Genomic DNA, 13383 nt, shown 5'->3' on the forward strand with positions numbered 1-13383 from the left:
TCACTTCTTCAATCATATCTTTTTCCCCTTGTTCTTTCTTTTAATAAATATTTTGGAGTGCTTAGTAGGTATCAGGCCATGTACTAGATTCAGATGAAAAAATACACACACATTCACACGGAGAAATAATGCATATATAAACAGTTGTATTCTTCTGTGACTTGTCTTGGAAAGGATGGGTTTGTGTCATGCACCTTACTGTTCCTGCTGTGTGCTCACACTCTTGTTTTCTCCACGTCCCCAGTGACCCCTGCATTCTCCAGTTTGTGACGGGTGGTACAATCCTGATGGAATAGCTCAGTTGGCCTCATCTTGTCATCTGTGAAACAGTCTCTTACTCTTACACCCTGTCTTCATTCCCTAGCAGTTTTATTCATCTTCTGACGTTTCCTAGCTAATTATTCATATTTCTGGTATTACCACTTTGTTCAGTCCATCTTGTATTTTTCCTAGTTTTTTATGTATTAGGTTCCTCAAGATTATGGGCCTTCCTAGTGGTTCAGATGGTCAGGAATCTGCCTGTAATGCAGGAGACCTGGATTTGATCCCTGGGTTGGGAAGATCCCCTGGAGAAGGGAATGACTATGCACTCTAGTATTCTTGCCTGGAAAATTCCATGGACAGAGGAGCCTGGTGGGCTACAGTCCATGGGGTCACAAGGAGTCAGACACAACTGAGCGACTAACACTTTGATACTCTAGATTAGCCTTTAGTTCTGTTTTTAACGCCATGTTTCTAACTAGAAGCCATTGGACCTAAGCTGGATGAAGAGCTATTCTTGGGCAAATGGTCCTTATTTAGGGTCCCTGAAATTATTTAAATGGCTTCCCACTTTGTATATAGCTTGGTCTGACCACGGATTCAATGGAGGCATGAGAAAAGTAATTCATAAGTTGTATAATATTAGGCCCCTTTGGATAAAAAATTAATCCACATTCTACTGGGCATTGATATAAGATTTCCAGAAGACAGAAGGGAGTTTATTTCAGTCCATTATATCATGGGGATGTAGTTAAAGGAAATATTACAGGAACAATGTTAATGTATTTCTAATTAGAAGGAAGCTGTCTTCCTTATTTGAATATTATCAATACTTTTCATAGTAGCATTTGAAACATTTTAGTTCTCAGTGTTCTTTGCATTGAATTTGCACAGCATAACCCCCTCTATATATTTTATTACTTTTGATTCTCACTGTTTTGACACTTGCTAGGTGCAGTTAGCAGTTGTGGTAGACAGAGCATATATTAATGTTTCCACCTTATAGCTAAAAGTATTGAATCCCAAAATAATCAAAGGGTGGGCTTCAGGCCACACCCACTAGCCTGTAATTGGCCATTAAGATGAAAGCTTGGACCTTCTGACTTCTCATCCAATATTCTTCCCTTTTCAAATGGATAAATTTCTTGGAATTGGATTTTGTGTGTATGATAATCTCCTCTGGGCTTCTCTGGTGGCTCAGACAGTAAAGAATCTGCCTGTAAATTAGGATAAATGAATTCGATCCCTGGGTTGGGAAGATCCCCTGGAGAAGGGAATAGCAACCCACTCTAGTATTCTTGCCTGCAGAATTCTATGGATAGAGGAGCCTGGCAGGCTAAAGTCCATGGGGTGGCAAAGAGTAGGAAATGACTGAGCAACTAACAGCACCACCAGCATAATCTCCCCTAGCATTGTAAAAACATTATGAAACTTAATTGAATCTCTGTTATTTCTGTTGGGAGGACAGTATCCTACATGCCTAACACATGGCTCTTATCGCTCACAGACTCCTTGCAGAATTTTGTGTTGATCAGTGTTGTATTTTTCAGACATTTTTTTTTCCTTTTTCTTCAGGATCCTAGAAAACTGCTCTTCACAACTGGTAAGTTGTTATCACTGCAGCTTCTATACCGTGTTTATACATATGCCAAAATACAGCCTGGGAAATGTTCATGTCAAACAACTGGTCAAGCATAAGGTTTCAGTGAAACCAAAGGGTAAGGGCAAACCATCAGGGTTCAAAGGAATGAAGAGTAAAATTAAGCACAGTGTATTTGCTTTTCATGTAGTCTTTCTATGGAAATTACGTAATACTAGTGGAGAAGGCAGTGGCACCCCACTCCAGTACCCTTGCCTGGAAAATCCCATGGACAGAGGAGCCTGGTGGGCTGCAGTCCATTGGGTTGCTAAGAGTTGGACATGACTGAGCAACTTCACTTTCACTTTTCACTTTCCTGCATTGGAGAAGGAAATGGCAACCCACTCCAGTGTTCTTGCCTGGAGAATCCCAGGGACGGGTGAGCCTAGTGGGCTGCCCTCAATGGGGTCGCACAGAGTCGGACACGACTGAAGCAGCTTAGCAGCAGCGGCTTAGGAGTGCCTGCCATGTGCCCGCTGTTAGGACAAGTACTATTGGAGAATACAGAGGGAACAGGTTTCTGTTTTTTGAAGTTTTGGAGAAAAAACACCAAGCACTCTGAGTATCAGTGTAGTTCTTAATATTTAGTAATTTAGTAGGATATTTTCTGATCCTAAAATCTATAAGGAAGAGGAGAAACAGTCACTAAAATAAGTTATTTTTCTTGAAATGTGTCTCTGTTCTCATTTTTAATTTATTTTCCCTTCTTAAACATGTTGTCCATAAAATCTCAGTCTAGACTATTAATCTGTTAAAGTGCATTTGAACATCTCAAAATTTGGCCCTGATATTAGTACAGTTCCAACTATTTTTTCTCTTTCTCAATCTTACATTTATAATAATGAAAAGGAGACTATATTTGGGGGACTTTAGGCACCTGTTTCAGAGACACGATGATTGTGGATGGGAGATGGTCTGTCATAAAGTCTTGTCTGTACTAACTTATTAAGGATCAGAATTTCATACAGGACTGAGACATGGCTCTGTCAAATGCATTGTTTCTTTTTTGAATCAGTCTTATGATGAAAAATAATAATATTTCAGGTGTTTCCCCCCCTCATGTCACAGCTACATATTTATAGTATATTTTTTCTGCCTATAGATTATGATATTTGCCATTTGCAAAGTACGTATTTCACAGTTTTTTCCTTAGGAACACAATTTAGTTTTGTTTACAACTTTGCTCATTGAAAACATGTTTTTATTAAAGCCTTAAGAATTGGATGAGAACAGAAGGGAGGAAAAGCAGAAAAATAAAACCTTATGTATGAATGAATGTATTTTTTGGTTCATATGGATTAATTTAAGAGAAATAAATAAGAAGTTTGTTTTAATATTCTTTTACTGGATAGAATATAGTTGAAGCCTTAGAAATGCTTTAAAAAGTTTAGTTTATAAAAGTATAAAAAGATCTCATATGACAAAGATATTACATTAAGAAACTTAGTAAAGTTAATGCTTATAAGTAGGTGGTCTCTCCCTCTGCATGAAACACCGTCATCCTGTGTTCTTTCTCAGAAGTTCCTATGAGTGTGTTGGGCCAAGTAGAGTAATATTATACTTAAAAACACAAATTCCTGGTTTCAGCGTAGAGAGAGACCAAATTGGGACCTGGCAATGTGTTTTATTAACCTTCTCAGTGCTGTTTTACCTTTACTGAGCATCTGATTATACTCCTGAGCATAACTTCTCACCACTACCTACTTGTTGCCTCCTCTCTTACTCTCTTTTCTTCACCTGTTCAACTCTCACTCATCCTTTATGTGTCATTTGACACACCCCATTATGCACAGATTTCTCCCTAATTCCACTAAGCAGAGCTGATCCGTTCTTGGCCTGGGACCCTAACAGTACATGGTAAATACTATGAATAGTTGGTTTCCTTCCATATACTGTAGAATAATTTATTACCTACATATATGGTGTTTTCCACCGGAAATCAGTTTCTTCACAGTGGAACAGGGCCACTCGCAGAGGATGGAGAGAAAACATTTTGTGGAGTTTCTCTCAATACAAGCAGCTTGAATTGCCCCAGATCAGCATGTCAGTATCACTTTGGTGGCCCAGTTCCATAAAGTTTGATGAAAGAGAGACTATACTTTTCATCAGGACCCATTTATTTCCCAGGAACACAGACCCAGTCCCCCTAAATATGATGCTAAAGCTCCTCCATGGTATTTTGACTCACTAAATAAATGTTAAAACATTCCAATTAAGAACTTATAGAATAAATTTAATAGATTGAATTATTTAGACACTTAAAAGTGCATGTATCTCCAAATTTGGTAGTACTTTGTATGATGAGGATAAAACACCAAGTATCCAATTTCAATTAGAAAAACCCTCATAAACAAACACAGTCATGTCTCCAATTATCTTGGTAAAAACAGGATGATGAATACAAGATGGTATATTTCTGACTACATCTGGGTAGGGATGAAAATGATCTTTCATTTCATCTATAAATGGCAGTGTAGTGCAATCATTCATTTTATGGGCTACTAATTAACCTAATATGCATAGATCAAAAACAATAAGAGTAAATGTAATAAGCATTTTTTCCCTAAGAAAACAAGTACAGATTTTCCTTTATAACTTGAAGACTGAGAGAGTTCACAATGTACTTCATTTTGTTAAGTGACTTTGCCCAGTGAACTCAGACTAGCCCAATACTTTCTAACCTGTGCTTCCTCACTCTTGGGATATGTGTGCTAATAGAGGCTAATTTATTGGGACTTGGCTGAGCTGTTATCCAAGGCTAGGTTAGGATGTCCTTTGATGTACCTCGAAAATACTCAGTTTGGCTCTCTTTCAACACTTAATACCCTGTGTTGCAATTGCCGGCTTATCCTTTCTCCCACACTGGACTGAGATTTATTTTAGGGCATGATTCATTTTTACTCTAGCACTTGACACTACAATACAGATGCCCAGAAAGTAGTCCCTGAATGGATAAAAGTCATCTTCTTGGCCTTTTTTAAAGGGAGCATAATTGCTTGATAATGCTGTGTTAGTTTCTGGAAAGGGTATGGAGAAAGGGAACCCTCTTGCACTGCTGGTGGAATGTAAATCAGCCACAGTGGTGGCTCAGATGGTAAAGAATCTGCCTGCAGTGCGGGAGACCTGGGTTCGATCCCTGGGTTGGGAAGATCCCCTGGAGGAGGGCGTGGCTACCCACTCCAGTATTCTTGCCTGGAGAATTCCATGGACAGAGGAGCCTGGTGGACTGCAGTCCATGGAGTCTTCAAAGAGTCAGAAACAACTGAGAGACTAAAACACTTTCATGAAGAACAGTGTGGAGGTTCCTTAAAAACTAAAACTATCATATGACCCGGCAATCCCACTGCTGGGCATGGTGGTGGTGGTGGTTTAGTTGCTAAATCATGTCCAACTCTTGCGACCCCATGGACTATAGCCTGCCAGGCTCCTCTGTCCATGGGGATTCTTTAGGCAAGAATACTGGAGTGGGTTGCCAGTTCCTTCTCCAGGGGATCTTCCCGATCCAGGAATCAAACCCAGGTCTCCTGCATTGCAGGCCAGATCCTTTACCAACTGAGCTATGAGGGAAGCCCACTACTAGCTATAGACTGTGAGTAAACCATAATTCAAAAAGACGCATGAGGGGAAGAATGTACTGCTGCTGCTGCGTTGTTTCAGTCGTGTCCAACTCTGTGCGACCCCACAGACGGCAGCCCACCAGGCTCCGCTGTCCCTGGGATTCTCCAGGCAAGAACACTGGAGTAGGTTTCCATTTCCTTCTCCAATGCATGAAAGTGAAAAGTGAAAGTGAAGTCGCTCAGTCCTGCCCGACTCTTAGCGACCTCATGGACTGTAGCCTACCAGGCTCCTCAGTCCATGGGATTTTCCAGGCAAGAGTACTGGAGTGGGGTGCTATTGCCTTCTCAGGAAAAATGTACACCTATGGTTAATTCATGTTGATGTATGAGAGAAATCAAACCAATTTTGTAAACCAAACAATCAATTAAATAAGTAAATAAATATTAAAAAAAGACATATGTACCTCAGTGTTCATTGCAGCACTATTTATAATAGCCAGCACATGGAAGTAACCTAAATGTTACATATGAATGGATAAAGAAGATGTAGTATATAATATCGGAGAAGGCAATGGCACCCCACTCCAGTACTCCTGCCTGGAAAATCACATGGACGGAGGAGCCTGGTAGGCTGCAGTCCATGGGGTCGCTAAGAGTCAGACATGACTGAGCGACTTCACTTTGACTTTTCACTTTCATGCATTGGAGAGGGAAATGGCAACCCACTCCAGTGTTCTTGCCTGGAGAATTCCAGGGACAGGGGAGCCTGGTGGGCTGCCGTCTCTGGGGTCACACAGAGTCGGACACGACTGAAGCGGCTTAGCAGCAGCAGCAGTATATAATATATACAATGGAATATTACTCAGCCTTAAAAATGAATGAAATTGGGTCATTTGTAGAAAAATCATCTGTTTTTAAACTCTTCTACCTGTTACGGAGATATTCTCTGCAACATTCCAGATAATTGGTTGTCCAGTCTCTGTTTAATTGCAGTGACAGAAAATCTTAGCTTTTTTTAAACTGAAGTATAGTCAATTTTCAATGTTGTTGCTAAGCGTGTAGCAAAGTGATTCAGTTATACATGCATATATATGTGTGTGTGTATATGGATAAATGTATTTTTTCAGATTCTTTTCCATTATAGGTTATTACAAGATATTGAGTATAGTTCCCTGTGCTATGCAGTATGGCATTGCTGTTTACCAATTTTATATATAGTAATGTACATATATTAATCCCTAAATCCTAATTTATCTCTCCCACTCTCTCCTCTTTGGTTTTTGAGTTACTCATCTCACCATTTTTTTGGACCACTGTGTCTGTAATTTTTTTTCTTCTCGTTGCTAATTATAAGTCAGCTTTTCTTCTTCATTGCTATGAAGTCTATTACTTTATAAATTGCAAACTCTGGAATTTTTGTACTTCTGGGAGAGAGAAAGGAAAAATGAATTCTTTTCAAAAGAAAGATAACTTCATAAATCTGAAAGAATATTAAAAAACATTGAATTGATTCTCCTTAGTTTACAGATGAGATTCAATGAGATTGGGATTTGGGTTAAGGGACAATAACAGGGCTATAATTCCAGGATATACACATATGCCCTAGGTTATTTGAGGCTTCTATTTCATCTTGATTTCAAATGGCTGAGGTCAACTATTTCACCCAAAGTCTTTCTAATATGTTTTCCATGATCTGCTCTAAAAGGAATGCTCGAGTTCAGTGTTTGGAGAATATCTGTTCAAATTTAAACTGGTTTCTTGACTTTAGTACCTCTCAGAAAATTTACATTAATGTGCCCTGTGATTCTTCAAGGAGTAGTGAGAGCATTTTTACTGGAAATTAATTCCTAAAAGAATTGATGTTCAAATAATACCCTTTGGAACTTATACCTCTATTCTAAACATGCTCCATTTTTTCAGGTGTTCTGATGAAGTGATTTGCAGACATTCTAAAACTAATTTCGGCACGTTCAGGACTATATAAAGGAAACCGTGTATGTAGACACAGTAGACGTTCATGAAGCCTCAATGAAATTACTTGAAAGGCCTCTCCAACCACAAATTTCACATTACAGAGCCCTCTGGGATTCTGTCATTTATTTGTTCATTTGGGCAGATACGGATTTTTTCTTTTTTTTCTTTTTTTTTCGGATTTTTTAAATTACTTGGAGCCAGAGAGAGGGACCTTCTCTCTTTTTTCTTCTTTAAATTTGAGTTATAACTGAAGTACTCTAAATTGTACATATGTAAAGTATGTTATTTGATCACTTTTGACATATGTATATACGTAAGAAACCATAATCAAAATCAAGATAACAAATATGTCCATCATTCTAAAAATGTTTTGTGCTCTTTTGTAATGCATCCTGCTCTCTACCCCTCCTGGTTATGGATCTTCCTTTTACCACTAAAGAATGCTTTGAATTTTCTATAATGTTGTATAAAAGAAATCATAGAGCTTATATTCTTTCAGGGTTTTTCTTGGGGGGTGGGGAGTCTGGTTTTTTCACTCAGACTAGTAATTTTGTGGTTCATAGGTATATGTCATTTTTTTAAACTGCTGATTAATTTTTCAGGCACAATAAATAATTATCCATCCATCTGTTGATGGAGACTTAAATTGTTTATAGGCCTTGAGTATTAAAGTGGTTAATGAATATTTTTGAACAAGTTTGGGGTGGCTGTGTGTGTGTTTTCGGGGGATAAGTATTTGGAAGAGGAAAGGCCTTGTCATTTTGTAGGCCTGCTGTTCTTTTTAAAGTGAAAAGTGAAAGTGAAGTCGCTCAGTCATGTCCGACTCTGCGACCCCGTGGACTGTAGACTACCAGGCTCCTCAGTCCATGGAATTTTCCAGGCAAGAGTACTGGAGTGGGGTGCCAAATCCTCCTGTGTGAACTAGTGTACTTATCTTGGTCTTCTGTTACCCCCAGGAAGTAAAGCAATGGGAGAGACAATAGCAAAAGGAGTGCCCTATGAAAGAATTTAGAGGGGAGATGATTTGGATTGGGGCATTAGGGAAAGGCAAGTTTTGTTAGGCTTCCAAATCTGTGTACTGGGAAGGGTGAAAAGGAGGGTGTACTCAAGTATTAAGTTCCATAGACCGACTCCCTTATTTCTCATGTGGTCCTTTTCAAGTGGAAACTTGTTTCTACTGCATTGGAATTTCCAATATTATTTTCCAACCATTCTATACCCTCTGTGACCCTAATGATGCCTATCAGTATTGCCCTGGTGTCATCCTCAGCTTGTTTGCTTCTGTTGATGGCTCTCACTCCCTGATGGGCCTTCTGTTGCACAGGTGCTTCCTTGTCAAGAAGAAGAGTAGGGAGGTGTCTATACTTTTGGAGACAGAAGTGTGTTAGTACCTTTTCTAGAAAGATTTGAGATGGACTTTCTTAGCTAGGTCATTTAGTACTTACTGTTGCTCATGTGATTGTAAGAGTAGATAAACGTAACATAGACTATTTTATTTGATAGCAATAAGATAATAAGAAATGAGACTATTGTGATTTTTCGCTCTTTGATATAGCATATCACCTATTCTTTTTGGATGTCCTCTAATGAGCTAACACTAGGCTTGTAGCAATCTATTACGCCAGTATTAATTTTGTAAAATGACATGTTTGCACGCTTTCTTTTTAAGAACAAATGTTATGTAATTACAGAAACACTGATTTTAAAATATTTTCCATTCTAAGGGGAATTATGTCTGAGAGTATTCTTAAAAAATCAGCACTGTAACTTTTTTCTTCACATTCACCATGTTTTGTTCTACACTTGAAGTTGTGGTTTTTAGAACTATTCAGGTTTTGCTTATTTTTTCTGGAAATTTTTTCTAGATAGTGAAGTCCAAAAGAAATTATTTGACATTGACTCTGATGGAGAAAACCAAAGTAGTTAGGATGTTGGATGTCAGCTGTGTCCTGTTGCATTACTCATTGCTGTTTGCTGTAGTTATGTTCCTGTCAAAGTGTGCATGTAGTCACCATTCTGATCGGAATATTTGAAAATACCAAAAGGGACTTTTCTGTGAAAGGTGGAAAAGATTCTACTTTGCCTTAAGTACCTTGAAACTAATGCTAATTCAAAAAAAAACCAGGTTTTTTTGACAGAGAACATGTAAGGAGATAGATGATTTCAATTAGGCTTCCCACAGAGCAGCCTAGTACTTTGAATTTTAAGGTAATAATTTTTTGTACTTTTTTTCTCAGTATGACTTAAGTTAAAATGTACTTATGTATATTTTTATAGTTCCTGGCCTGACAGGGGTCTGCATGGTACTGGTACTATTCTTGATGTTTACAGCTTCAACATATGCGATACGGTGAGTGTCAGAGCCATTATTTTGATGTTTCTTGGTCAGACTATTTAGATTTCCTTCAGATTATCTTCATTTTCATATGTAGAAAATGTCTTGATTAACCCAAATGCTTAGTCAATGCAGTATTCTGTTTCCTGTGTAACTAAGAGGGAACTAGAGACGTTTCTATATATAATTTCCTGTTTTGGAAAAATTTTTCAGTCAAATATTCTGAGTGATAAGGAATTGTGTATGGGGATGTTTCAAGTAAAATTCCCAAGTGGAATAAAAGGAAGATGTGGCTTAACTAAACATTAAAAAAAATATGCCTCAGTAACTTAGAATAGGGCATTACTATGATGTACACCTGAAACTAATATAATATTATAAGAAAATTATACTTTAATTAATAAAAACAGAATAGGACTTACTTGCAAAAATGACCAAGGCCTTGAACTAAGTGATAGTTGGTAGAAAGACCTGAAGAGGACTTTGCCATATGTGAGAACCTGCTAAGTAATAAAGCTGCCACTGCAAGCTTGTGAGGAAAGGAAGGCTGAAGTGAATGAAATTCTAGCTCCATGACAAAGTTACCTGTGAAAAATTGCACCGCTGAAGATTTGGAGGAAACTTTAACTTATAGTTATCAGTGCTCATAATGGACAAGGGGAAATATAGGAAGTATTTAGCTATCTCAAAATATGAAAACTGAAACTCCTGAATGCCAATATACATTATAAAAATTAAAAAGTAGCATGTTCCTGGGAACAGCATTGCACTCATATGGAACTGTGCGTGCGTGTCAAGCTGCCTCAGCCGCGTCTGACTCTGTGAGCCTGTGGACTGTTGCTCCCCAGGCTGCTCTTCTGTTCTTCTTGTGAGAATACTGGAGTGGGTTGCCATGCCCTCCTCCAGGGGATCTTCCTCACCCAGGGATCAAACCTGTGTCTCTTATGTCTCCAGCATTGACAGGCGGGTTCTTTACCAGGAGTGCCTCCTGGGAAGCCCTTCTTTGGAGCTAGTACATTCTTAAATTTGAATAGTTTACTTACAACAGTTGAGAAATATGCTGTAGAAATGGGTAATTTCTATGAACAGGTAAGTCACCGAAGAATTGAAAGCAAGTAACACAAATGAAATAATACCCAGTTCCAAGATACTGGAGATGTATATAGTTGAGTCTGGGTCTGGGGAGACAGGCACTCCTACACTGTGATTGGGTTCTTAATTGATAACCATGTTTTATAGAGCAATGAGTGGTGTATATAAAGAAACCTTACAAACTGTGTGTCCTTTGACGTAATTCTACTTCTAGAAATGTAGATTAAAAAAGATCAGATATATGCAAGAGAGTGCATGTTATAAGGGTGTTACTGATCTTGTTTGTGGTAGCAATCTGTGACTGAAGTAAATGTGACTGTATTGATTATTGCCTAAACCAGGGGTTCTAAAAGGTTTCAGGGGTTGTTATCAGAATCATCTAAGCTTTTATCAGATAGCTTCCCTGAACATCCACTCAGATATATGAAATAAGTAACTGATAGTCTTTTTACTTCTTTCAAACATTTTATAGGTTGTGTTTATTGTACCCCTCCCTTTTTAGAATCTTGGTCCTCCCCCAGGCTAGTAACGCAAGATATTAAAGTTATATACTGTCTAGAAAAATCATATAAAATTTTGATGAACATTTATTTATCTCCATCTGAATTTCCTTTGAACTACTCTCAAAATACATATTAGGATAGAAACATTAGTTGTTTTTAAATTGAGAATATTGATAAACAAAGGCAGCAGTAGTACACATTAGCAGACTGTTGCCTGCTCCTTAACCTTACATCATAATAATTTAAAAATAAACACCTGATTTTAATTTTTTCCATGTATCTTTATTTGAAATACAAAGAATCTTCAAGATGATAAAGTGTTGCTTATAATTTTTGTCAGTTTTCTGCAATGGTACGTTAATATGTTGATATTAATAGATAAGTCTCAGACGAACTCATATTTCAACTTTCAATAGTGACATGTATTTGAAAGGATGCATGCTTGTTTTATTGAGATGGAGTAGGAAGTGAAATTGAAATTAAGTTATTTGTTTTTTTCAGAGTTTCTAACTATGACATCTTCTGGTATACTCATAATCTCTTCTTTGTCTTCTACATGTTGCTGATGTTACATGTATCAGGGTAAGTTTAATAACTTTTAAAAATCACATGTGCTTAAAAATGGGGTAATGACAGATGAGTCTATAGAAATTTTCACAGGAAATGGCAAAATTGTTTGGTTACTGGAATTGAGGGTAGTGTCAAGAGTGGGGTGAATTGCTCTATTTTGGACATAGCATGTTTTAATGAAACTAGCCTAAAAGTATATTAAAATGGAAAGACAAAATTACTTCTCCCATAATGTTGTAGATTTTAAAGCCTTCTATAATTATATCTTTTTCTCTAATTTTTAAAAAAAATTTAATTAGAGGGAATATATGTGTACTATTATAGTTATATCTTGATAAACTTTAAAAGAAAATGATCAGGAAGTGAAGAACTTCAATATATTTAATGTTTGAATTTTCAGGAATTCCTTATGTCTTGCTGCTGCAGAGTTTGTAACAATGGAGTTACCAGTTTTTAGTTTAAGAAGTCCTAAGGGCACTAGTATTTGCAGAGAAAGCCAAGGATTTACAAGGACCAAAGGAAAAAACATCTGTGAAAAACACCAGAAAATCAGAGGGAAAAACAATAGCTTCCAAGTTGTTACAAAAAATATACCCCAAATTCTGTGAAACCTTATGTGGACCCAAGCAGTATACTCAAATGTATGGTGCTTAAAATAATTCATTATGTTAGAGGATATAAGTAATATACTTTTTGTGTATGTTCATGTCTGTATGATTACCACAGTGGACCTGTGGTTTTAACACTCACACTAAAATGACACAGTAGGCTATTGTTTGGCACCAGATTCACTTGGTTTAGTAGAAGGATACAGGACTGGAAACAGAATGTCAGCAGGCTAATGTCAGATGCTTCTTCAGTGGGAGTCCCTCTAGATGTTCAGGAACCGTTTTCCACCTTCTCTGCATTACCTCCTATGTAGTAACTCAGTTTTAAGGTGAGATCCTATGGGTAGATAAGGACTACTTTGCCTTGGGGAAGGCTTAAGCTCCACAGGAATCAATCTCTTGATAACGATCCAGCTTTCCTAAAGGGATGGTCTCAGTTGCTAGAACACACTGCATCAGGAAGCTGAATCAGCATCCTCCTCGTCCAGATGTGTTCCCTCCGTAACAAACAATGCCGACTGGTAACACAGCTGTCACTCCTTGTTTGTCTTAACCCGGAATGTTTCCAGGGAGACAGTATGTGGAGAAAAGTTCAGGCCTGCTGTTAATTTTTTCTTCAGAATGTTTTATAATATACTTTCTCAGTACAGTAAATCTTATCCATAAATGGTATACTTATCTCAAGCTGCATGTTCAAAATGTTTTTCCTCCAATTTTGGAGGCCACTGGTTTAGATATCAGCATTTTATGGACCTCTGTCTCCCATGTCCTGATTTACTATCTCCCATGTCCTGGTTTAGTTTGTTCTGTATCATGGTTCTAGAACATATAATTGTAGAGCATT

General features: G+C 37.7%; 1 protein-coding gene across 2 annotated transcripts in view; it reads left to right on the forward strand.

Annotated features, from left to right (window-relative positions):
* NOX4 (NADPH oxidase 4) overlaps positions 1 to 13383 on the forward strand; it is a 187446-nt gene that overhangs the window by 44886 nt on the left and 129177 nt on the right. For both annotated transcript variants that reach the window (XM_005896256.2, XM_005896258.2), the window contains exons 6-8: positions 1837 to 1864; positions 9709 to 9781; positions 11863 to 11943. In XM_005896256.2, coding sequence (XP_005896318.1) covers positions 1837 to 1864; positions 9709 to 9781; positions 11863 to 11943 — 182 coding nt within the window. The remainder of the gene's footprint in view (positions 1 to 1836; positions 1865 to 9708; positions 9782 to 11862; positions 11944 to 13383) is intronic.

This window comes from Bos mutus, chromosome 29 (genome assembly GCF_027580195.1).
Source record: "Bos mutus isolate GX-2022 chromosome 29, NWIPB_WYAK_1.1, whole genome shotgun sequence".
In the NCBI taxonomy this organism is placed as follows: domain Eukaryota; kingdom Metazoa; phylum Chordata; class Mammalia; order Artiodactyla; family Bovidae; genus Bos; species Bos mutus.